Source organism: Rhineura floridana, chromosome 3, assembly GCF_030035675.1.
Source record: "Rhineura floridana isolate rRhiFlo1 chromosome 3, rRhiFlo1.hap2, whole genome shotgun sequence".
Lineage (NCBI taxonomy): Eukaryota > Metazoa > Chordata > Lepidosauria > Squamata > Rhineuridae > Rhineura > Rhineura floridana.
The window spans coordinates 185,621,902-185,645,942 of record NC_084482.1 but is presented as its reverse complement, the minus strand read 5'-3'; the positions used below and the strand labels follow the sequence as shown (position 1 = coordinate 185,645,942).

Below are 24,041 nucleotides of genomic sequence, written 5' to 3'. Positions count from 1 at the left end.
AGATAAATTACTATTATTTTACCATTTCCAGAATAAGATATGCAGCACAGCTAAGCTTTTTCTCTCTCTAGTGCTACATAATAAGCTCGGAAGAAGCTATTTAGAAGCAATAAGAGACTTGAAAAAGATATCAGAGGAAGACATTTGGAGTGTGTTTTCCTGCCTTGGAACTGTTCAAATGACTGTAAATCAGACAGCTCCATGGGCGATTATTTATTTGCTATATTGACTTACAGTGTAGTATAACCAAGAAATGTGCCTCCAAATTCCTGCCAAGGGTGTAAAGGAGGTAATCATGCTGTCAGATTACAAAGAAAGTAATATGCACCCCTAAGACAAAATGGAAGATCATTAACTAGCACTTAACAAAGATCCATCCTTAAAATTCCTGCGATGCAATTTTGTAACAGTAACTTTGCTGCTGTGTCAGGAACTGCCTGTGTCTTTTTTCATGCTCAGCAGAGTCACATGTTGTGGGCCAAACTATATTTTTTAGGGGCAGACCTAAAAAATATGTGATGGGTGATGTCTTAATAAAATGCCTAAAAATTGGCAGGGCAAGGGCATCATTGGGAAGGGAGACTTGGCGGAAGGGTAACTCCCCTCACCACGACCCACCACTTCTCCTCTGCACTCCACTTCTCAGGTCTCGCTAAAGACATTTTGCTGCCAGAGGCAATGGGCAAAACACACACCCATTCCATGTTCAGAAGCTGGTTGGAATATCTTTCTATCTATCTCACGGATGAGGAACCTATTTTTTTTTAGACCAGGGGCCACATTACCTTCTGGGCAACCTTCCAAGGGCCACATGCCAGTGGTGGGGGTGGTCAGACATGAAAGTGGGAAGAGCAATATATGTGAATGTTATTTTTGTACAGCAGGCTAATTTCTTCTCACCCACCCATCCCTCTCTATCCTCCATCCAGGGGGCATGATCAGACTTCAAGACACATTCCAGCCAGATAAAAACCCTTGTGGGGTGAAGCAGGACCAGTAAGGAGAGTGGCCTGGAGATAAAGGATGTGGCCTGGGGAGAGTTCTGGGGGCCAGACAGAGGGCCCTGGAGGGCCACATTTGGCATCTGTATCTATCTACAGCCTCTCTCCTGTGGCAGCTGGTGCCTCCATGTCAGTGGGACAGCGGAATCCTCTCCAGGTTTTAGGCCGAACTTTCAAGGACTTTCAGCTCCTTGAAAGTTCAGACTAAAACCTGGAGCAGATTCCACTGCCCCACTGACATGGAATCACCAGCTGCCACTGCCTCTCTCTCTTAATATAGATCTGACATAAGGAATCCACCATGCAATGTGTTTTTGTTCTTTGCATTTCGGTGCTTCAGAAGGTCCTTATTTTAATGGCAGTGCTTGCAGCCTTGAGGAAGAGGCAGGGTACTTCCCATGAATTAGCTACTTATTGCTCCGGGCAATCCCTCCTGGGAACTAGATGATGATGATGATGAATTTCATTTATCAGTTGCTTTATACAATAAAAAAAGTCTCAAAGCAACTTGACGAAGTGACCTGCATGGAGAAATCTCAATGGGATGTCCTGCCGGCCGGCTTCCCATAGACTGGCCACTCTGAGAACAGAATGCTGGATTAGATGGGCGTTTGGCATGATCCAGCAGGGCTCTTCTTATGTTCTTGCCTAAAAAGTGATGGCAGGAGGGAATGCTTTGCAGAAGAGAAGAGGGATCCCTTGCATTTATATGTATGTGTGTATATCACAGTGACATGTAATAAATGGACATTCGTACCATGAATTTCTCTTCCCAGGGATTCCTGGAGGGCATTCTGCAGCTTGGGAAGGCACCTCCCCCTGGCGCATGATAGGCAGGGTCCAATCTTCAGATTATCTCACCCGGGGGGAGGGGCCATCCTGCTCTCTCCCAGACCCACTGGCAGAGCATGGACAACCCCTCGACCCCCCGAAGCATTCCCTCGATGGAGCTGTACTCCTGGCCTGACTGGCCCGTCTTCTCCATGGGAATCCACTGCAACTTGTGGAGACTAGCATGCTAGGAAAACTGTCTTTAAAAGGAAAGAACCTGGTATATAAAACATAGTCAACTACCAGGGCAACAGACAGAATAAAAAGGCAATCCATGAAATCCCTGGGAGTCCCTGACTACCTCCCCCTCATGTACGGCACTGGCAGAAGCCACTGAAAGCCAGCACTAGAATGAAGAGGTGGGGGGATGCCCTCCAGGAACCCCTGGGAAGAGAAATTCATGGTAAGATTTTCCGTTTATTCCCCAGTGGTTCCTGGAGGGCATTCTGCAGCTTGGGATATAACAAAGCAATAATAACCTCCTGCGTGGGATTCCAGTTGAAGGAAGGTCGTACCTGGACCACCCCTTGCAAAACCCTCCTCCCAAATGTGGCATCTGCCGAGGCCCAAGAGTCAATTTTGTAATGCTTGGCATAGGGATGCAGGGATGCCCATGTGGCCGCCCTAGAGATTTCTGTGACTGGGGAGCCTCCCTTAACAGCAGATTAGGTAGATGCCCCCCCACAAGGAGTGGGCCATGAGCCCTCGTGGTGGAGGTTTGCCCAAAGCCTGATAGGCCTGGATAATGGTCTCCTTAAGCCACCGTGAGGGGAAAACTTTCCTGCCCATCGTTACCCTGCCAAAGGAAGTGAATAGCACCCCTGACTTCCTAAAGCTAGCAGTCCTTTCCAGGTAAAACTTGAGCACCCTATGCACATCCAGAGTGTGCCAAGCCCATTCTTTAGAGGAGGAAGGATTGGGGTAAAATGAGGGAAGGGTCACCTCTTGAGATCTGTGAAAAACTGAATTTATTTTTGGAATAAATTATGGGTCTAGCCTCAGGACCACCTTGTCCTGATGAAATATGCGAAGTTGTGGGTCCGAGGACAGGGCCCCTAACTCTGATACCCTTCGAGCTGATGTAATACCCACCAGAAAGGTGTTTTAAGAGCTTTATCTTGCATGTAGCCAGGGGTTCAAAAGGTGGAGCCATAAGGGCTGATAGTACCCAATTTAAGTTCCATGTGGGGAACCGATGGATAACTTGGAGATTCTGTAATCCCACCCCCTTAAGAAACCACCAACATAAAGGATGCAATGACAAAGAGGGATCACCCCTACAGCTCAGAATGCTACCAATAGCCAATGCCTGGTGCTTAAGGGTATTTGTACTAAGCCCCTTATCCATCCTAGCCCACAGGACGCCCAGGACATCCACAATCTGTCTAGAAGCTGGATTTCACCCCTGGGCTCGGCACCAGTCTACATATACCTTCCAGGAAGAGCCATAAATTTTATGGGTTGACACCTTTCTTGATGCCAGTAGAGTATTCAGAAGTGACCTGGAAAACCCCAATTCTGCTAACTATTGCCACTCAGTCTCCACACTGTTAGTCAGGAGAACTCTGGGCAAGGGTCTAAGACCAGCTCAAGAGCTCTGATCGGAATGGAATGTGCCATGGGTCCTGTACTGAGAGAAGTAGCACCTCTGGAAACCATGTCCTCCTTGGCCAGCATGGAGCTATCAGAATCACCTTGGCTTTAAGGTTGATGTGTCTGACCATCTGTAAAATGAGAGGATGGGAGGAAAGGCATAAAGGAGACCCACTGACCAGTCCGTCACCAGTGTATCCAGCCCTTGGGTTTCCGAGAGGTAGAAACAGGAGAAAAACCTGTGGAGCTGAGCATTCTGATAATGTCGCAAAAAGATCTATCTGTGGAACTCCAAAGATATTGATGATTTGTTGGAAGACCTGAGGATGAAGACGCCACTCCGTATCTGAAAGAGAAGTCCTGCTCAGCCAATCCGGAGTTACGTGCTGGACTACCACCTTGTGTTCTGCCTGCAGGAACAGGAGATGAGTTTCCGCCCAACTCAACAACCTCCAACCCTCCTTTGCCAGAGCAGCCAATCTCATCTCTCCTTGATGATTGATGTATGCCTTGGTAACGGTGTTGTCAATTCTCACCAAAATGTGAGCCCCTGAGACCTGTGATGTGGACTCCTGGATTGCCAGATGCATGGCCTGTAGCTCCAGCCAGTTGATACTGTGTCACCTTTCACTATCTTTCCATACTGCCTGTGTCAGATGTGCCTCCCATCCTAGAGACCGGCATCTCTCCAGTCAGAATCTTCCTCACCGGTGATTCTAGGCTTACCCCCATCACCAGCCTCTAAGGGGCCAATCACCATCCCAACTCCACATGCAGGTCTGGACTGATTGGAATCCTCAGCCTGTGTGATTCTGCTATCTGGTGCTGGAAAGGCAATAGCACATGCATCAGGGGACAAGAATGAAATTGAGCCCAGTTCACCAAGTCCTGGTAGGAAACTAGCATTTCCTGCAACTTGGCTAGATCCATTAGGTCTACTGACTCTGAAGTGATCACTTTTGCCGTAGGGTCCCAGATCTTGTCTACTTGTTCCTGAGTGTGCTTCATGTTGAAAAGGGCTGAATTTATCTGAACACCTAGATGAGTGACGGTCTAAGTGGGCTCCAGGGTACTCTTTTCGTAGTTGGCCACAAAACCATGGTCAGTGAGACAATCCATTGTGGTCTGTACATCCCTGGCACACTGACCCTTGGAGGGAGCCCTGACCAAGATATCATCAAGGTAGGAGTAAAGCCTCACCCTCAAGGACCTCAGATGAGCTACCAAAACTACTAATACCTTGGTGAACACTCCTGGAGCCGGAGTCAGACTGAAGGGCAGTGCCTTGTACTGATAATGTTGATTGGCATAACAAAAGCAAATATATTTCCTGTGTCATCGGCAAAGTGGGATAAGGAGACAGGCCTCAGAAAGATCTATTGATGCCATCCAGTTGTCTCAATCTATGGCCTCCGATATAGACTTCAAGGTCTCCATTTTGAACTTTTTGTAAGACATCCTCCAATTAAGCCTCTTGAGGTCGAGTATGGCCTGGACACTCCCATTTTTCTTTAAAACCAGAAAGAAAATTGAGTATAAACCCTGAGCCCACTCCCGGGTGGGTACTGGTTCCACTGCATGTATGTCCAGCAGGTGACCTATGGCCTTGTGAAAGGCCTGATGCTTTTCTGGTCTCCTGGACTTTGGGGTTGTGATGAACTTTTCCCTTGGAAGCCTGGAAAATTCCAAGCAGTAACTGAATGAAACTGTGGAAAGAACCCAGTGGTCCAATGTGGCCGTTGCCCATGAAGTGTAGCAAGTGACCCCCTATGGCTCCATGCAGAGCTCCTGGCCTGGTGTCAGGAAACTTGCCCCTTCTTTCACCCTTTCTGGAGCTTTGAGGTGGAGGGGAAAGGAGAGGAGGACTGTTGTCTAGACCTGTTGGTGTTGGGGGTCCTGTCTGACTTTCCCCATCAAGATTTATACCCTGAAGTATATTGACACTGAAAGTGTCTGGAACTCCAAAAGGACTGCTACTGTTTGGTCTTGCACTCGTCCTTTTTTGCCATGGGAAGAGCCCTCTGCTTGTCCCTTGTCTCCACTAAGACGTTCTTCAGAGGGTCTCCAAATAGCTTGCCCACCCGAAGGGAGAGTTCGCCAAATGGCTTCAGGATCCACTTCCAGGGTCTGAGCCATAGATTCCGCCTAGCCACCATGTCGGAAGCCATTGCCCTGGCATTGAACATCATCACATCCCTTGTAGCATCTGCCTGAAAGGCTGTTGCCAGAGATATCTTCCTCAGCCCATTCTTCATTTGCTTAGGGATGTCATCCCTGGCTGCCAGTTCATTTGCCCACATCACGTTTGCTTGCACAAACACTGATGCCGCAGCTGAAACTCTGAAACCTGTGCCTTGTGCCTCAAAATCCGTATGCCATGCAGCCTCCAACCTTTTATCACAGGCATCCTTTGGTCCCCTTTCCCCTTCAGTGCTGAGTCCCCTGCCGGGGTTTTTAGCTGTCCCATGACCAGGGGTGCAAAGTAATAGCGTCTACTGACCACCTTATGCACCAGTTTGGGTTTGGCTGGATTGGCCCATTCTGCATTCCACAGAGCCTGGAATGACTCTGGGAAAGACAGAATATCCATCTTCAGGCCCTCTGGGAAGGCTGTCCTGGAGCCTTTTGATGTGGTGGAAGTGCCTGGCTCCTCCTCCTTGGGCTGTTCCTCGGGAAGTTCCAAAACCCGTCTAGCCTTTGCTAGCTGAGCAGGGAAAAAAGTCTGCCTGAAAAAGTCTCCCCTTAGGAGGAGATGCTTCCACTTCTTCCTCCGAGAGCTCTCCCTCCTCTCTGCCTTCCGAAGAGGAAGAGCAATCTGAGTCTGATAGGAGTCCTAAGGCTATAGCTGCCTGTTTACTCATCACCCTCTTATCCCCATGCTTACTTCTAGGGTGGCAAGAGGAGTGCATGCTTTTAGTGTTGCATTTCTGTTTCTCCTTCTGCCCCTTCCTGTGATTGCTCTGGCAAATGGGAGAGGGGGAGGAGGAGCCCAGGGATGGGGGGGGAGAGGAGGTACTGCTTGGGGGAAACGAAACGTGCCTCTTTTTCTTGTGTCCCAATGTGGACCCACACTTCCTTTTATGGCAGTTGGAGCTTAAACTGGACTCTGCCCCCACCTGTACCCCCAAGCTTCTGAGTTCCTTCCTTATGATGTCCCTAACCCATTATAGGAATTTGGGGAAATCCTCCTGTCCCAGGGGGAGGAAAGGGGAATCTGACGAACGGCCCCTACTCGCCCCCTCCACATGGCACTCAGGTGACTCTCTCCCAACCGCTGAGAGCGTGGTGAAATGCCACTGCGTTAGATTGCTCTGCTCCCCTTCTGAGAACGTGGTCATGTCTCCGCTTGTTATTACAGGCAGGAGGAAATTCAGAGCCCAGGCGACCCTAAGGTGGGGGTGGGGAGGGCCTGATAGCCACCAAAGGCTGAGAGCGCCTTTTCGCGCCTTTTTGCTCTACATGTGGGTGAACGGAGACTGCATATTGTTCCTGCCGCTGCCGCCTTGTTTCTCCTCCACCGATCAGATGGGTGTTGAAGCAGCAAAGAAAGGAACAGCAGTTGTATGTGCTTCATGCGATCTCGCCTCTCCTTCAATCAAGAAGGTGCAAAAGTCTATCTGAAGCTCCACTGTCATGGGCCTGATGGCCCTCTAAGTGTCGCCCTGCCCTGCCCTGAGCTAGGTAGCTGGGGAGGAATGGGGAGGTAGGGGAAGAAACTGGAATAAAGTATCAGCAAGAGAGAGACAAGAGAGAGTAGAAAAGTGGAGAGAAAGGTGAGATTTTCGGGTGAATGAAAAAACTAGACTGGCTCTTAGGGAGCCCAGACGAATCCTGACGACAATAGGCAGGACAGGTCTGGGAGAGAGCAGGATGGCCCCTCCCCCTGGGTGAGATAATCTGAAGATTGGACCCTGCCTATCACGTACCAGGGGAGGTGCTTTCCCAAGCTGCAGAATGCCTTCCAGGAACCACTGGGGAATGAAGTCTTTAAAAAACAGATCAAAGCAGAGGGGTCCACTTTGCCTCTGTTGCAACCCTCTCCATTACAACTGAGTGAAGAGTTGTGCTTGAGCAGCCAGACTAGAGACTACACACACACACACACACACTTTCACTCAGTGCAGAGCAGTTGTACCACAGTGCAGTTTAAGGAGCACGAAGAACCCTCAGAGCATTATGATCTGAATGTCATGCTGTAATACAATTTGCCAGAGAAACAAAACACTGTATGAATAATGGAAAGCTTCCATTCAGATTTACTCCTATGTTTTTAACCTCTTTTCTTCTGCGATAAGGAAGGGGTACTCTTGACGGCTTTCTACTCGCCTTCTCCTCAAGCTGAAAAGCTCTGGCACATTGTCTGCATGACACCAAAGAGGCTTAGATACCAATTCCAGGTTCAGGATGCTATGAACTGACATCTCCAGTGGGCCTCTCCTTGTCACTTTACCCTTTACTTTGAGTGCACACGCAAACACACAATATCACATGAACCTGTCAAACACCATTTGAGAGGATGTGAGGCTCTGGCTGGGGGAGAGGGGGAGACGGGCCTTTTGTGCAAAATCCTCTAAGGAGGAAAGGCACAGAAAGAGCAAGACACTAATAGAGAGTGATAATGCTCCCTGCTAATTGGTTAACTACTAAACCTAGAAATATTTCCAGAGTTCGGAGTTTGAAGGAATACCTGTTCCTGCTATTTAACATTTATTAAATGCCAACAAGCACGCTTGGCATAAATGTTTCTAAGACCACAGAGACACAAACAGAAGCCCTAGCTTAATGGCATTGTTATTGAAGGTCAGAGCACTCTTAACTAGGGATGGAGCAACTCTTGCCGGTTTCAGCATGAAATTAATTTAGACTTCCCAGCTTATTATCCCAGACATCTACTAGACGTCTGGCTTGTTATTCTACAGTCCAATTTGTTCCACTTCCAAAGACATGCCTAGCTCTTTCTTTTGTTGCGCATTTGTCAGTCTCTGAACCGGGAGGGTTCTGAACCGGGAGCTTGAGGGGTGTCAGGAGAAGCGCTCTCTCTCTCTCTCTCTCTCTCTCTCTCTCTCTCTCACACACACACACACACACACACACACACAAAGAGCACTGAGGTTTTGTCTTAAAATAAAAATGCCCCCTGTAAGCCCCCATCTTGAAAGCTCCTGCAAAGGCATGCTTCCTCCAAAGAAAATACCATCCCCAACACACATTGCCTCTTTTGCAAGCTAGAGACCCTAGGCCTGTAAAAGTGGCAGGACTTTTTTTGCCCAGCCCTACAATGACTCCTTCCTTCTAGTTGAGGTTAAAAGGATTCAAAGCTTGCCCCATTACCCTCAGTATGTTTGTATTCTGAAAATTGTTTTAGGTTTTTTATTATCTTTTGCAAGCTGCCTTCTGAAGCTTTGCCTAGAAAGATGGCATATAATTTGTTTTATTTTTTAACTATTTTTTATTTAGGAAGAAATTTTAAGCTCCTGTAGAGGGCTGCTGAGGGGCCAGAGGATGCTGAGGGCCTCCTTCTCTATGGTTAGAGGACTCCCATCCTGGCTCAACCAAGAAGCAGACTCAGGAAACTGGATTTTTCTGCATGACGTTTTATTCAAGAATACAGTACAGGAATGCTGCATCAGGATTGCAGGAACACACTGGACTTATCTCTAAGCACTGTGGAGGCAGCAAGACAATTGCCACAACAGAGAAATACTAGCATTGCAGGACATGCGTATCAATGAGAGGTGAATATGGGTTAATTCAGGCACCTTCTCGCCTCTGATATAAGGCAAGAGCTTATTCTAGGAGCTGAAAGAAAACTGCTTAATTAACAGCATCTCTTTTCCAGTACCCTTGGCCAAAGTGTTATCACTTGCTCTGATAAACTTACTTTTGCTTTCAACTCTCTGGAAGACTCCAGCCAGTTCTTTGAGTTTACTAATTCAGACATGAGGTCTGGGCTGGATGCCAGTGGTAAATCCTTTCTCCCTGTCCGAGCTGATGTGGGCTTTCCTTGACAGAAACACTCACAGGTTTTCTGAGCACAAAACGGCCTGAGGCTTCTGGAAACATTTTCCCCAGACCTACCGCAGCCCCTTTCCAAATGTCCATTACCCACTCATTTCCATTCTTGCCAAGGGGTCTCCATGGGGCCCATGACATCTCCCTGGTGTGATGGTGAAAAGCTCTGCCATTATTGCAGAGCTGCCAGAAATTCCCCAGGTGCAGATGGAGCAGGAACAGTATATTCTGGGAGAGTTTGGAAGGCATGTCCAGGGAGACAGTGCATTCATCTTGCCTTCCAGCCTAGTGGTGCTGTTATTTAATGCTAGATTGGTACTAGGCATGGGAGGAAAAATTTGGTTTGGCACTTCTCCCCAAAATTTATGAATCAAATGCAGCTATCCTTCTCAATTTGCACTTTTCTGACATTTTGGTACAGTTCTCCAGCCAAAGAATGTATACATAAATGAGTATTCTAGGAGAAAGCTTGCACATATGTGCACATATTAATAAAAACAGCACACAGAGAATCATAGAATAGTAGAGTTGGAAGGGGCCTATAAGGTCATCAAGTCAGCCCCTCTGCTCAATGTCCAGCTGCCTCCTGAATGCTTCCAGTGCTGGAGAGGCCACCATCTCCCTAAGTAATTGGTTCCATTGTTGCATCACTCTAACAGTTAGGAAGTTTTTCCTGATGTTCAGTTGAAATATGTGTTATATTAGAAAAATTGTATTAGGGGAAATGTGCACTAAAATGCTGATGAATTTTCTTGAATAGGATGGAATTCCCAAAGTGATGTGAAGATGTGCAGGCAGGAAAAATAAGACGCTGAGAGAAACTGAAATTGAAACGGACAAGACTCATCCATTCCTAATCAATATGTAATAAGACCATGCTAATTTACAGTTTGATCTTAGACGAGGAAGCCAACCTGGCATGTATTATTGAGACCTGCATGGAGAAGACGGGTGGGATTGATTTGTCCCAGCTGTGCCTGCCCAGTTAATTGGTACTCCACCAGCCTAGACTGGAAAGCCAACGGAGTATGATATGTATGAAGAGTGGTATACAAATATTTTAAATAAATAAATATTAAATGCTGGTGGACTGAATTATGACAAAGGATTTTCAGCACATTATATGCATGAAATGCTAGGATGTCTGTGGTATCAACAATTATTTTGTGAATTGCCAATGTTAATTTTGTTATCATTGTCTGTACTTTTCTGGAACACAGGAATATAGCTGCCTTATACAGAGACAGACCCTTGGTCCATCTAGCTCAGCACTGCCGACACTGACTGGCAGTGGCTCTCCAGGGATCATTGCCAGTCCTACCTGGAGATGCTGGGGATTGAAGATGGGACCTTCTGCATGCAAAGCAAGTGCTCTACCCTTGAGCTATTGCCCTTCCCCAAAGGCCCTTCTGCATTGCATTTCCCACTGACCTCACTGTGTACAATTCTCTTCCCTATACTATGTGTATATATACCTGTAACCCAAGATAGTCCTTCATGCATCTGACAAAGCGGACTGTATTCATGAAAGCTTATGCCATAATAAATATATTAATCCTTAAGTTACCACAAGAGTTTTTGTTCTTTTTTTTGCTGCAACAGATTAACATGACCACCCCTCTGGAAAATCCATACATCCAAGCAGCACTAGTAACCCCTTTGCGGGAAGTGAGGTAGAGGCCACAAACCCTGTTTTCCATTCCCAAGGCTGTATTTTTGAACATAAGTTGAACAAGCCTAAAGTTTTTCAACTTACAAAACAAAAGGAATATGCATTTGTCTGGTAAAAAAGAAGTGGGGAGAGAGGTAGCGCAGTGCTTCCACCCAACAGGACTTTCATGCTGCTATCTTTTGATGTGACTAGACTGTCAGACATTAAATCAGATACAGCCCCTCGCAGCAATATTCATACTGACAGGTGGGTGTCCATGAACATCCCTTGTTCATCGCTCTTCTTCCAGCAAGCATGGCACAGCCTCAGGTGAATGAAAGAGCTCCATGTTGAGCTCAGTCATCTGTAACTCCACCACGCCTGCAAGCCTCTTCTGTTCTATGCGAACAGAAGAGTAACGTATCTCTTATAAGGGCATAGGTAGAAAGCATATAGCCTAGGGCCAAAGAAATACAGGATCAGGGATGAGTGAAATCTTGCAATTAATTTCCAAGTATTGTTCTGGCTTCCTTGATGCCAGTTTCACATGCTAAGGACGCTTTCCTCAGAAATGGATTTGCAATTTTCACATACTGACAAGTTGGAAATCATTGTGGTTGTCACACCTGCTGTTGGCTTAGTTGTGCATCATTTCTGTTTCATAACTGCAGACCTGGCTTAATGGTCCATTGTTTTCCCATTCAGAATCACTGACCCAGCTAAACTTTGTGTTATTCCCATTAAACAGCACAGAGCTGGTTTAACTGTGCATCTTTCTTTTTTTCCATTCAGAAGCAAAGACCTGGTTTAACTGTGCATCATTCCCCATTTGGAAGCACAGATTCTGAAGTGATTCAAGGCACTGAGAAAGGTTGCAAGATGTTTCTTCCTTCTCACCAAGCCACCTGTGCTGCCTGCTATGGGGCAAAATCTGCTTTCTCCAGCAGATGGGATGAAATGAGGCAGGGGGACAAGCGGGGGACACAGGAAAAGAGGCTCACCAGCTGCAGCCATGTTCAGTGGTGCCTATAAATATTGAAAGTTATGAGCCAGTGGTGGCTGATGCCCAGTGGGACAGGTAGGGCAGAAGGCAGTGAGACCAACAGCCAGAGCAACTAATTCTAGTTTTGTCCTCATCTGCTTTTGAGTTCATCAAGGATAATGCTGAGACTTAAGGAGAAGGAAGCTGACAGTCAGTGCCCTCTCTGGACTTTTTCTAAATAAGAAGGGAGGCCAGCGGAGACTGAGGGCACACTGAGCTGAGCAGGGGAGTGCCCCATTCACCCAGATGGACCAATCTCCACTGGCATGAACATTTTCTCTGGATGGGAAACCTCAACTCTGGGACAAGAGAATCCTGAGATTCCATTGCAAGGACCAAGGAACACCAAGCTTAGGGAGAGGAACCACTTCAACAGCACAGCACAGCACACCAAGGCTGCTCTACTGAAGGCATTTCCATCTTAACAGACTTTATTTTCAGGGAGCATGTACTACACCATGGCTCCTAGCTAAGGATGCTCTTCAAAACAATGTCCTAAACAGCATTTGCTTGGGATGCTCTGCTTGAGTGGGCAACCTTATCTAAATGTGTGAAGAAAGAGCAGGGCATCCACAATCATTTATGACATTCTGGCAGCAAGAAACTGCCTGCTACACACAACCGCCCAAGGCACATGAATCGTAAAGGGAAGATTAAGGCAGTGCCACATTCAGAAACAAAAATCTTATTACAACTTAAAACAAGCAACAATTTCTTGTGTCTTTCATTCTTTGCAATATCTACACACACACAAAATGAAAGTAACAATATAACAAATAAAGAGAACAGTAGAAATTCATATTGCTTCTCTCCTTGCCTGCCTGAGAAAAATCAAATTAAAATGAATTTAGATCAGAGAATCAATACCTGGGGATTAACTGAAGATCACTAAATCCTTCATTATTGATTGACTGAAATACTGTCTTCTTAATATGCCTCACACAAGCCTTATGCCTTTTTCTTTCAGACTTTAAGGAGAGAGAAAAGCACCACCGCACCATTTATCCACTGATCAATCCACAGCACCAGCCGTGTGATGTAGGCAAGGAACATGGGTTCGTACAACAGCTTTTAAGTTACTTGGATCTAAAAAACATTGCCTACTATTCAGATCACCATGATTAGTCACTTAAGTGGCAGCTTGAATTTTTTTTAAAAAAATTGCTTTACAAACTTTATCTTGGTGTTTATCAAAGAACTCTCTTCCTGGCTAATTTCCTCCAGAATGCACTTGGAGTTCAGGGCTTCACTGGCTGTGGCAGAAGGATTATGTTCAGCGTAGTAGTCAATGTAGTGCCTTCTGGAAGTTATGGTCTCCCATAAGCTCCAGCCAGAATGGCCAGTGGTCCAGGATGATGGGAGTTGTAGTCCACAACACCTGGAAGACACTGTATTGGCTACCTCTGTTCCAAGGTTTTAGAGATGAAAACATGCTTGGAATACTCCTATTCTCACGTTAAGGACCACTGTTCAACACCCGTATGCCTACCAGTTACACACTGCAAACTCCACCCTCCACCAAAAAATATCTGGTGTATGCTGTATTCCCTTATTCTGCGATACTTGTTTGAAAAAACTGAGGGTTGTTCCCCCTTAAGATATGGGAATGATATAAGCCCCTTGCAGATGTTGTCTCCGTATGTAGACTAGGAACAGAGAGTGGGATGATGGCTGATGGGTCTTCCCCTGATGTCACTGTGCCCTACTGACACAACCCTCTGTATGTACAGCCAGAGGTTTGAAAAGGGGCATCTATGCTCTTGTGGGGGTTAGGCCAACTAAGTGCTCTCTCACTCCTTGCCCAACATAGCTTTTAAGATCTATCAAGGAGCTAATGACTGTGTGGCTCCAGGGAGTAGTTAATGCCTCACTGCAGGAAGAAGTGATACCCACTGCATTTAAAGAAGTGGTGGTGAAGGAGTTGTCCCTGGTCCCTTCATTTCTGGATAACTATTGCCCTGTCACAAATATTCCTTTCATGGGAAAGGTGATTGAGAGGGTCAACTGCAAGCATGCCTGGATGAAACAGATTATTTAGACCCAGCTTTGGTTGTCCTGATCAATGACCTTCATCAGGACAGAAACAGGGGGAGTGGTACCCTGTTGATTCTGCTTGGCCTCTCAGAAGCATTTGATACCAGTGACTACTGTATCCTTCTGGAGGCTGGGAGCTGGAGGTATTGCGTTACATTGGTTCTGTTTGTATCTAGAGGGTCACTACCAGAGAGTAGTGCTGTGCACCATCCCAATCTCCGAGTGGTACAAGACTTCCAGGGGCTCCTGCACTTATACAGGGTTTGGTTTCTTTGAAAAGAAGGTCAGCAGAGACTATGGCATATTTATGATATATAGTTTATTTACACATAGTCACAATCTGAGCTTAAGATGGAGGGGTTCACAGCATGAACAGTCCAATAGACTTGCTTTTCCATTAGGCTTGTAGGGAGGCACCCCAAAGCCATGGTGCAGAGAGCAGGCCGCTTTATTTGTCTCCCTGGTTCCCAGCTTCTCCAGACTAGACAAAAAAAAAGCCTCTCTTTGGCTCCAGGATGGGAGGGGGGAGGAGGGCTCCTCTTCTGAAAAGAGTTCCAGTAGCCACAGAATATCTCTTGGCCACATCCCTTTGGATATGCAGATTTACCATTCAATAGGTCCATCCACTCACAGGCTACTTAAAAGAAACCAGTAGAGCAGGATTCTTGCTTGCATAGCCCAACTTCAAAGACAAGATCACAGGCTTGAAGGGGACCTATCACCGATCTCATCCCTCAGTCCCATAATTGAGAAGGCATTGGAGGGCTTCTGCTTTATGCTTCATCCTGTCCCCCGTACTATTTAACATCATTTATTTCTTTATTTAAACATTTATATACTGCTTGATCATTTGCATTTCTAAGCAGTGTGCATAACAACAAAACAAACATAAGATGAACAATAGAATAATAAATTAATCATAAAACCAAACATAAAGCCAACCATTACTTTAAAGTGCAAGAACATTTTAAACACATGCCTGAAGTTCAACAAGGAGGGTGCCTGTCTAATCTCAGCTGAAACCACTAGGGAGCGTCATGCAGGGATTTGGAGCATGGCGTTATCAATATGCAGATGATACTCAGCTCCATCACTCCATTCTGTAGTTGGTTCAGAATGCTGCTGCCAGGCTATTAAGCAGGGCAACAACAACCATTCTTAAAACTCTGCACTGACTACCTGTTAGCCACTGGGCCCAATTCAAGAAGGGGTCATTTAATGCTAATTCATAAGACTCTGTACTGGCTACCTGTTAGTCACCAAGCGCAATTCAAGGTAGTGGCATACAAAACCCTATGCAACTTGGACCCAAGTACTGAAAGGAGAACCTCTCCAATACTTGCTGCCTCATGCTTTAAGATCAATGGAGGAGATCCTGCAGGTGATGCCACCTATAGTCATGGGGCAGTCACGTAAGAGAAGGCCTTCTCTGTAGTGTCCCTCCCATTTATGGAACTCCCTCCTCCTGAGTGAAATCCAGTTGTCCCTCAATGCTGATAGCATTCAGGCATAAATTTACAATGAATTTATTTCCTGTGGTCTTTGGAATACAACTGCATTGGGACCTCCCAGTAAAGGCAGGGGTTGGGAACCTTCCTCAGCTCAATGGCCACATTCCCTTCTGGGCAACTCTCTGAGAGCCATATGCCAGTGGTTGGTGGGGCCAGAAGCAAAAGTGGGCGGAGCAACAAATGTAACTTTTTACATTCTATACATATACCTCTCTAACCTCCGTCCAGATAGAGGCATTATCAGAGTTCAAGGACACATTTCAACCAGGCAAAAAAACACTTGGGGTGTGAAGCAGGGCCAGAGAGGGGTTTGGCCTGGGGAGAGTTCTGAGGGCTAGAGAGAAAGGGCTGTATTTGGCCCCCAGGCCTAAGGTTCCCCACACCTATATTAAAGGTTATTGCTTGCTGCTTTCGTTTTAATTGTTTAAATTTAGTTTTAATAGACCTTGCTGGTATTTTAACTATTATTTTATTATGTTTTGCATTTTTTATTGTTGTTGTTAGCCAGCCTGGGCTGTTTCAGGAGGAAGGGTGGGATACAAAAAGGAATATAATATAATATAATATAATATAATATAATATAATATAATATAATATAATATAATATAATATAATATAATATAATATAATATAATATAATATAGCTGTGCACATGTAGACACACCTTTGCAAACCTTTGGCTTTGTGTGGAGGAACAGGAACAGTGGGGTGCAGCAACCTCAGGATTGGAGCCAATAGCTCAGTCCTGTTCCCTCCTCCATGTATTCACTAGGCAAAGAGAAGATTTTAAGGGGCTCTTTTTATTCTTGAGAGCCAGTGTGGTGTAGTGGTTAGAGTGTTGGACTACAACCTGGGAGACCAGGGTTCGAATCCCCACATAGCCATGAAGCTCACTGGGTAACCTTGGGCCAGTCATTGCCTCTCAGCCTCAGAGGGAGGCGATGGTAAACCACCTATGAATACCGCTTACCCTGAAAGCTCTATTCATAGGGTCACCATAAGTCAGGATCGACTTGAAGGCAGTCCATTTCCATTTTTTTTATTCTTACCATCAGTACAATATTAGCTTAATCAGCATGTGAATTGCCAGCCTGTGCATTAATGACACCTTCCTATTTGTATTGACAAATATATGCCTCAGGGACAGATGGTATCCATCCCCCCCACCTCATAGTTTAAGAAACCTGCTGGAGAGGGGGAGGGGTTTAAAACCTGATGAATGGCAAATCCAAACACTTTTATGAAACATCTCCCAAAGGGGAAAAACAGGCATAGTGATTTATCAGGGACAGGTACCAGAAATTTCAGATGATCCCTGGTAAATACCCACAGCTGGAGCATCTCACTAGAGTTGCCAGGTCAGAAGCATCCCAAACCCTGAGATTTCAGGGGTGGGCCCTAGTGATGTCACGGGAACGGGTCCTAGTGATGTCATTAAATATGATACATTAACCATCAACCACAGTTGCTTGGAGCATACCATTCAAATAAACAAAAAAAATCTCTGATTGAAAATTAAGAAAGAAATCTTAGCTGAAAGAGGATGTTCCCAGTCCAGCTGAAGTGATGGGATCATTCCTTCTCATCTGCTTAGAGATCCTGGATAGGGAACATTTAATCTAGCATACTTGCTTCTGGCAACAAAGGATTAAGTGTCCTCGGGCCAGGCCAATTGCCAAAAGGCCATTGTAGGAAGAAGGGAGCCTAGTGTTGTGGAGATGTTAGATGGGGGCACTCAGGAGTAAAGATGGATAGCCCTGGAGGCTGACATTTTGAACACACATACTAAGGAACTAGATCCACAGAACTCAATATGATTTACTTCTGAGTAGATATGGTTAAGATTGTGCTGTTGGTGAGGCTTGACTAGAGGTCCTCTGCAAACATATCGATATCAAAGCAGGGTTAGCAACCCCCTGCCTGGAATGCCCTGCCTGCCTTTTAACGTGGTTGCTCCTGTTGGCTATTAAACCGAGAAAGCAGAGGTTAAATTTCCACAAGTGAGCTACGTGACTTAGAAGCGAAAGTTGGCAGAGCTCGAGCCATCTTCAAGGACACGTTGCTATGCAACCTAGGCTCGGGCAGCTGGCCTTATCTATATAGAGGGCCAGCAGACACTTGTGAGTGTGGGGGTCGAGGAGTTTGTACAGAGAGAGCTTGTCATATATTGTCAGGAAAGTGACTCTTAAAACTTATTGCTTGTCCGGCTCATTGCTTCAACTGGCATCTAGCCTGTCACTATATTGTTCTGCATCCTGGGCATCTGCTTGCGCCAGATACAACATCCAACAAGTGGTAGCAGAGGATGGTTTCGATGCGCAGATGGATGTCCGAAGAAAAGACAAAAGAAAAGTAAAGAGGACAGGCGTGTGAAGAGCAATAGACTGCGAAACCGAAAGCTGAGCTGAAAGCTGTGAGAGAGCCGTGGGAAAACTGACTGAAGGACGGAGGTGAGAAGCTCTAATTACAAAGGCGGTGAACTGTGAAAAGTGAAAGTATGTCTGTTACGTTATCGGCCGGGATTCCCTTGGAAAGGCTGACAGGGAAAAATTATGGCACTTGGAAACAGAAAATGCAGGCTTTTCTAGTGAAAGAAGACCTGTGGAAAGCTATCGCAGAAGACCCACCCGCCGGGGTGCCTATTCCAGCAGATTGGAGAAGGCTGGATGAGAGGGCAAAGGCATTAATTGTTCTTGCTATTGAAGATTCTCAATTACTGCACGTGCGTGATGCAACAACGGCAAAGGAAACCTGGGAAACTTTAAGAAATATTCATGTGAAAAAGACTGCCAGTTCTAAAATATATCTTGCCAGAAGATTGTATCAGATGCGCTTATCTGGAGATACAACCATGTCAGAGCATTTGTTGGAAATAAAAAGACTGTTTACTGAGTTGTCAGAACATGAAATTGAACATTCTCAAACGCAAAAAGTGTATATCACATTATCTTCACTAGATTCAAGTTATGATAGTCTGGTGAGCTCTTTGGAAGCAATGGACGATGCCAATCTCAATATGGATTATATAGAAGGCAAACTTTTACAAGAATTCCAAAGGAGGCAAGAAATGACAAAGCAGGAAAAGACTGAGTCTAAACACAACGAGGAAAGCTGAACAACAAAGCAGCACAAGAGAGACTGTATGGACAAAAGGCATGTTACTTTTGTGGTTCCAAACAACATCTTCAAAGGAATTGTGAAGCAAGAAGAAGAGAAAGAGGAAGAAAACCATGTGTACAGGTGATCTATGCTAGTAAGAATAAGCAATGTATGAACAATGAGCAGGGAAATAACTGTAAAGATTTATGGGCAATTGACAGTGGGGCAACAAATAGTATAATCAAAGATAAATCCATGTTTCATACATTTTGTGATGTAGAGGATCATGTGATAATGGCTGATGGATCTAAGAAACTTATCAAAAGTAGAGGAACAGTGAAATTAGCAGGTTTCAATACCATTATGACAGATGTGCTGTTTGTTCCTGACATTGAAGTCAACATTATGGCTGTGTCGAAACTCAATGAAATGTTCAAAAGGGGTTCAGTGCATATTATGAGAGGAGAAAAAATATTCATGAAAGGGATAGTAAAGAAGTCACTGTTCTATATGCAGCTGAGAGTCCTCAGTAAAGACACAGACAGGACACATAGAGGTTCAATAGGGCTTAACCTAACGCAGTCAGTGAAAGCACAGACACCAGTGATTGATGCTGATGTTGTGGCTAATAAAACAGAGCAGGACAAAGAGCCCTCAAGCCTCGGGGATATAAAACAATTACCCATAGCCGAACAGAATGAATGGCATGCAGCGATGAAAGAGAAGCTGGAAGCAATGCGAAAAAATGGCACATGGACGCTAGTACCTCTGCCCCCAGGGAAGAAAGCTATAGGGTGTAAATGGATATTTAAACGTAAGCGGTCGAGTACAGGACAGATACAAAGGTATAGGGCACACCTAGTAGCTAAGGGCTTTACACAGCAATTCGGGACAGACTACGATGCAGTTTTCGCTCCCGTGGTGAAACATGAGTCAATCAGGGTTTTGCTAAAAATAGCTGCCATAGAAAACATGCATGTAAGCCACTATGACATCGGCACGGCGTTTTTACATGGGGAGTTAAAAAAAGAAATCTATATGGAACAGCCTCCTGGATGTGAAACACAGCCAGGTCTAGTTTGCAAGTTACAGAAATCCCTTTATGGTCTGCGCCAGAGTGCGCGCTGTTGGAATGAAAAATTAGATGATGTTCTGCAGTCAATGAATTTCAAGCGTTGTGTGGCAGACCCCTGTGTGTATGTGAAAGAAACAAAGGGGGGGCTCACATACTGCCTAGTTTATGTAGATGACATCCTGTACTTTTCCCATGGGGAGGAAGACGAAAGAGAGTTCCATAATAGTCTGAAACAACATGTGGTAACGAAAAGTTTGGGACCTGTAAGTCATTATTTAGGTACAGAGGTCATACGGGGTTCAGACGGGAGTTTCGTGTTAAAACAGGAAGGAAAGATAAAACAAATACTAGCAGAATGTGGGATGTCTGAATGTAAGGCAGTAGGGACTCCCATGACAACATCATTTCAACAAGAAACCACAGAGACAGCTTGTGAAAACCCTGCTAGGTACAGACACATCATAGGACAGTTGCAATATCTTGTTAAGGTAACAAGACCTGACATTTGTAATGCTGTTAGCATCTTAAGTCGAAAAGTAGAACAGCCTACTGAGACAGATTGGCAAGGAATAAAACGAGTCCTGAGGTATTTGCAAGGTACTAGCAGTAAAGGTCTAGTGTTGTCCAGCAGTAAACACGGGAGTATGTGCTGCTATGTAGATGCGGATCATGCTGGCGATCCCAGTAGCCGCAAGTCTACTACTGGTGTTGTCATTCTATTATATGATTCAGTGATTGATTGGTGCAGTAAGAGGCAAACTATAGTGGCTACATCGAGTTCAGAAGCTGAATATATAGCGTTGTCTCTGGTTTGTAACGAACTTACCTGGTTCGACCATCTACTGTTTGAAATTGGAAAAGGCATAGACAAACCAATCAAAATATATGAGGACAATCAGACCTGCATTAAGCTAGCTCAGTCAGAAGCACGCACCAAGAGAACCAAGCATATCAGCATCAAATATCACCATGTCAGAGAAATGATTAAACAAGGGTTTGTGGAATTAACTTATTGTAACACTGCTGATATGCTGGCTGACGTTATGACAAAACCACCAAGTGAAGACAAGTTCTTAAAACTGATAAATCAAGTAGGTAAGACAGCGAAAGTGGGATGATGAGAATCATGAAGAATAATTGCTGTAATAAATGTATGTAATAAAAATGATGCTGAGATTCTAATGAAATGTAATGGCTGTAAAACCAGATGATGCAAATGTAAATATGAAATGTAACACATGTAAATGGAAAAGAAATGTAACTGGCTGAATGTGGAAATTTAAGGTGGGGGATTGTTGGCTATTAAACCGAGAAAGCAGAAGTTAAATTTCCACAAGTGAGCTACGTGACTTAGAAGCGAAAGTTGGCAGAGCTCGAGCCATCTTCAAGGACACGTTGCTATGCAACCTAGGCTCGGGCAGCTGGCCTTATCTATATAGAGGGCCAGCAGACACTTGTGAGTGTGGGGGTCGAGGAGTTTGTACAGAGAGAGCTTGTCATATATTGTCAGGAAAGTGAATCTTAAAACTTATTGCTTGTCCGGCTCATTGCTTCAACTGGCATCTAGCCTGTCACTATATTGTTCTGCATCCTGGGCATCTGCTTGCGCCAGATACAACATCCAACAGCTCCAAACTTCTTTACAGACTTGACCCTTCACTGCAGAGAGAGGTTTAAGAAATGACTTGAGTTAAGAATATTCTCTACCTTTTCCTGCCTACCCTGTGGGCTGCTATCAACTCACTTTGATAGCCAAACCAATCCAGTAAGTAATAACTGCCAAGAGAGAAAACACACATGGTTTGGTCTACCTTCACAGGCAGTAGCTCAGGAACAACAGCAGTTGAAGTCACATTTCCCAGTATGTGAATTCTCTTTTACCACTATTGAACAAGAAACAAACCATCATGCAAACAACAAGGTGCATCATCATTGAGTTTAAGGGGGCTGGGCTGAGTGCATGGAACTACTGTTGTTGCTTCTATGGATGTAAGGGAATAAGGGCAGAGATAAATGAAATGCAAAGAGAAAAACAAAAGACAATGATGATTTCCTGAATGCAATACCATACCAACCACAAGATTCCTATGCATAAGGCAGAAAACTCAGCATCCCACAAGCAGTCAGGGTTCCTAACCAAAAACCAAAACTAAAAACATACAGCACAACCTGATCTATCAGCACATAATACCTCTGCTCTGAAATTGGCACTGGTTGTAGATTTGCTACCAAGCCAAGTTCAAGATGTGCTTTCCATGTTACAAGTGCCACATAGTACTCGTTCTGCTCTTCTAAGAAATCAGTCCTTTAGTGTGGCAGCACTTACGCTGTGGAACTTCCTGCCTATTGACATTAGGCAGGCACCTTCACTGTACTTTTTTTCAGCACTTGCCAAAAACATGTTTTGTTTAGGCAATTCTACCCAGGCATGTAGAAGCTATTATGATTTTTATCTGTTTTTAGCTTATTGCTGGTTTTATTATTTTGAATGTTTTTAAATATGTTTTTTAACTATTTTTGTCAATAATTACAGTTTTAATTCCTTCTGTAAACTGCTTTGAGGTTTTTAAAATAAAGCAATATATAAATGTTGTAAATAAATTACATAAATAAATGCTGGAGTTACTGTGGCCCTTGAGTCTCTTTCCTCTTTTAGGAACAAGTGAATCTTCCTTGTACCGACTCAGGCCATTTGGTACCATTTAGCCCAGTACTGATATGTACCAGCATTGGCTCTCCAGAATTCCAGGCAAGAGTATTTTCCAGAGTTTTGGATTTTTGGATCTTTGCATGAAAAGCATGTGCCTTACCACTAAGCTGCAGCCCTTCCCCTGTTTAAAAATTATCTTTTTAAATTGTTCTTTTCAATTCACTAATGAATGCACATCATACCTAGGACAGATCCACACCATTTATTTAAAGCACATTCAACACACATTTGAAGCACATGAATCCCATCACAGAATCATGGGAATTGTAGTTTGATAAGGGTGGTTGCAACTATAGCTGTGAGGGGAAAACTACACTTCCCAGGATTCTTTGGGGGACATCACGTGCTTTAAAAGCCAGTTGGATGTGTTTTAAAGCCAGTTGGATGTGTTTTATTTTTTAAAATTGAAATCAGCTACAAAGTGTACTGGGTGACCATGGGCTACTCACTATCTCTTAGGCTAATCTGCCCCTAAGGGTGAAAACAGCAGAGGGGGACCATGACCACTACAAGGAAGAAATGCACATGCACAATATAGAGGAAATAATAATGTACAACCATAGTGTGAAATCAGATACACTGAGACATAGTATGAAGAAATATTTATATAAGCATGACTGTCAAATATGTTTATTATTTACATAACTCATAAATATATTTACAGTGCAATCCTATGCACATTTACTCAGGAGCAAGTCCCAATGTATTCAGTGGGGCTTACTCAAATGGAACTTCAAGGACTACAACCTCAAGTGATAAGGAACTTCACCTACCTGATCCAAAATTCAGAATTATGCCACTTTAAGCTGTTTGTTTTCTTTTTATGGTTATTGGATTTTAAATGGATTTATTTCTTGTTGTCAGCTGCCTTGGCTTCCAATCAGCAAACCTGCCTCACAGGGGCAATCAGGATTAGGTTAAGGGGGTTAAGTTATCCCCTCCTGCTGAAGTCCCAATAAAAAATCCTCCCAATGTATCTCTTGAGGCATTGGGAAATGGGTGTGGGTTTTTTAAATCAGGGACATGGCAGGGAAGAAAGGACTATTCCCTCCTTCTGCCTGCAGCTACCATATAAAATAGCCCACGTTCCTAATTAAGTCTACCAGGCCTCCGTATTTTGCCTGTGAAGCCATTTTGGTCCAGCCACTCCCACCTGCCCTAACTGGATGTTATATATTATGTCAAGTGTAGGTCAGGTAAAGACATGGCAGGGATGAAGGCAGAATTTTCAGCTGCCATCGATCAGCTAAAAAGAGGTTCCTGAAAAGCCCTGTGCCTTTGTCCATGTAGGTTGATTTCAGCCTGCATAGGCAAAGGGAAAAGGGGGGCTCTGACATCATTGTGCAATCCAGTGATTGTCAGGTGGCAGCCCTGCTCACCTCTCAAACTTGCAGAGCTTGGAAAATTTACTTTTTGAACTACAACTCCCATCATCCCCAGTCAGCATGGCCACTGGATTGGGCTGATGGGAGTCATATTTCA

At 44.7% G+C, this 24,041-nt stretch overlaps 2 protein-coding genes across 19 annotated transcripts in view; one reads left to right on the top strand and one right to left on the bottom strand.

Moving 5' to 3' along the window:
* Positions 1-24,041, bottom strand: part of FHIT (fragile histidine triad diadenosine triphosphatase) — a 1,850,166-nt gene that overhangs the window by 503,095 nt on the left and 1,323,030 nt on the right. The gene's annotated exons all lie outside the window — the stretch shown is intronic.
* On the top strand, positions 19,780-22,515 carry LOC133381984 (uncharacterized; the record flags this gene model as incomplete). Its single annotated transcript, XM_061621629.1, has 2 exons — positions 19,780-20,705; positions 22,506-22,515. Coding segments are annotated over 2 exons (936 nt in total), but the record flags the coding sequence as incomplete, so codon positions are not given.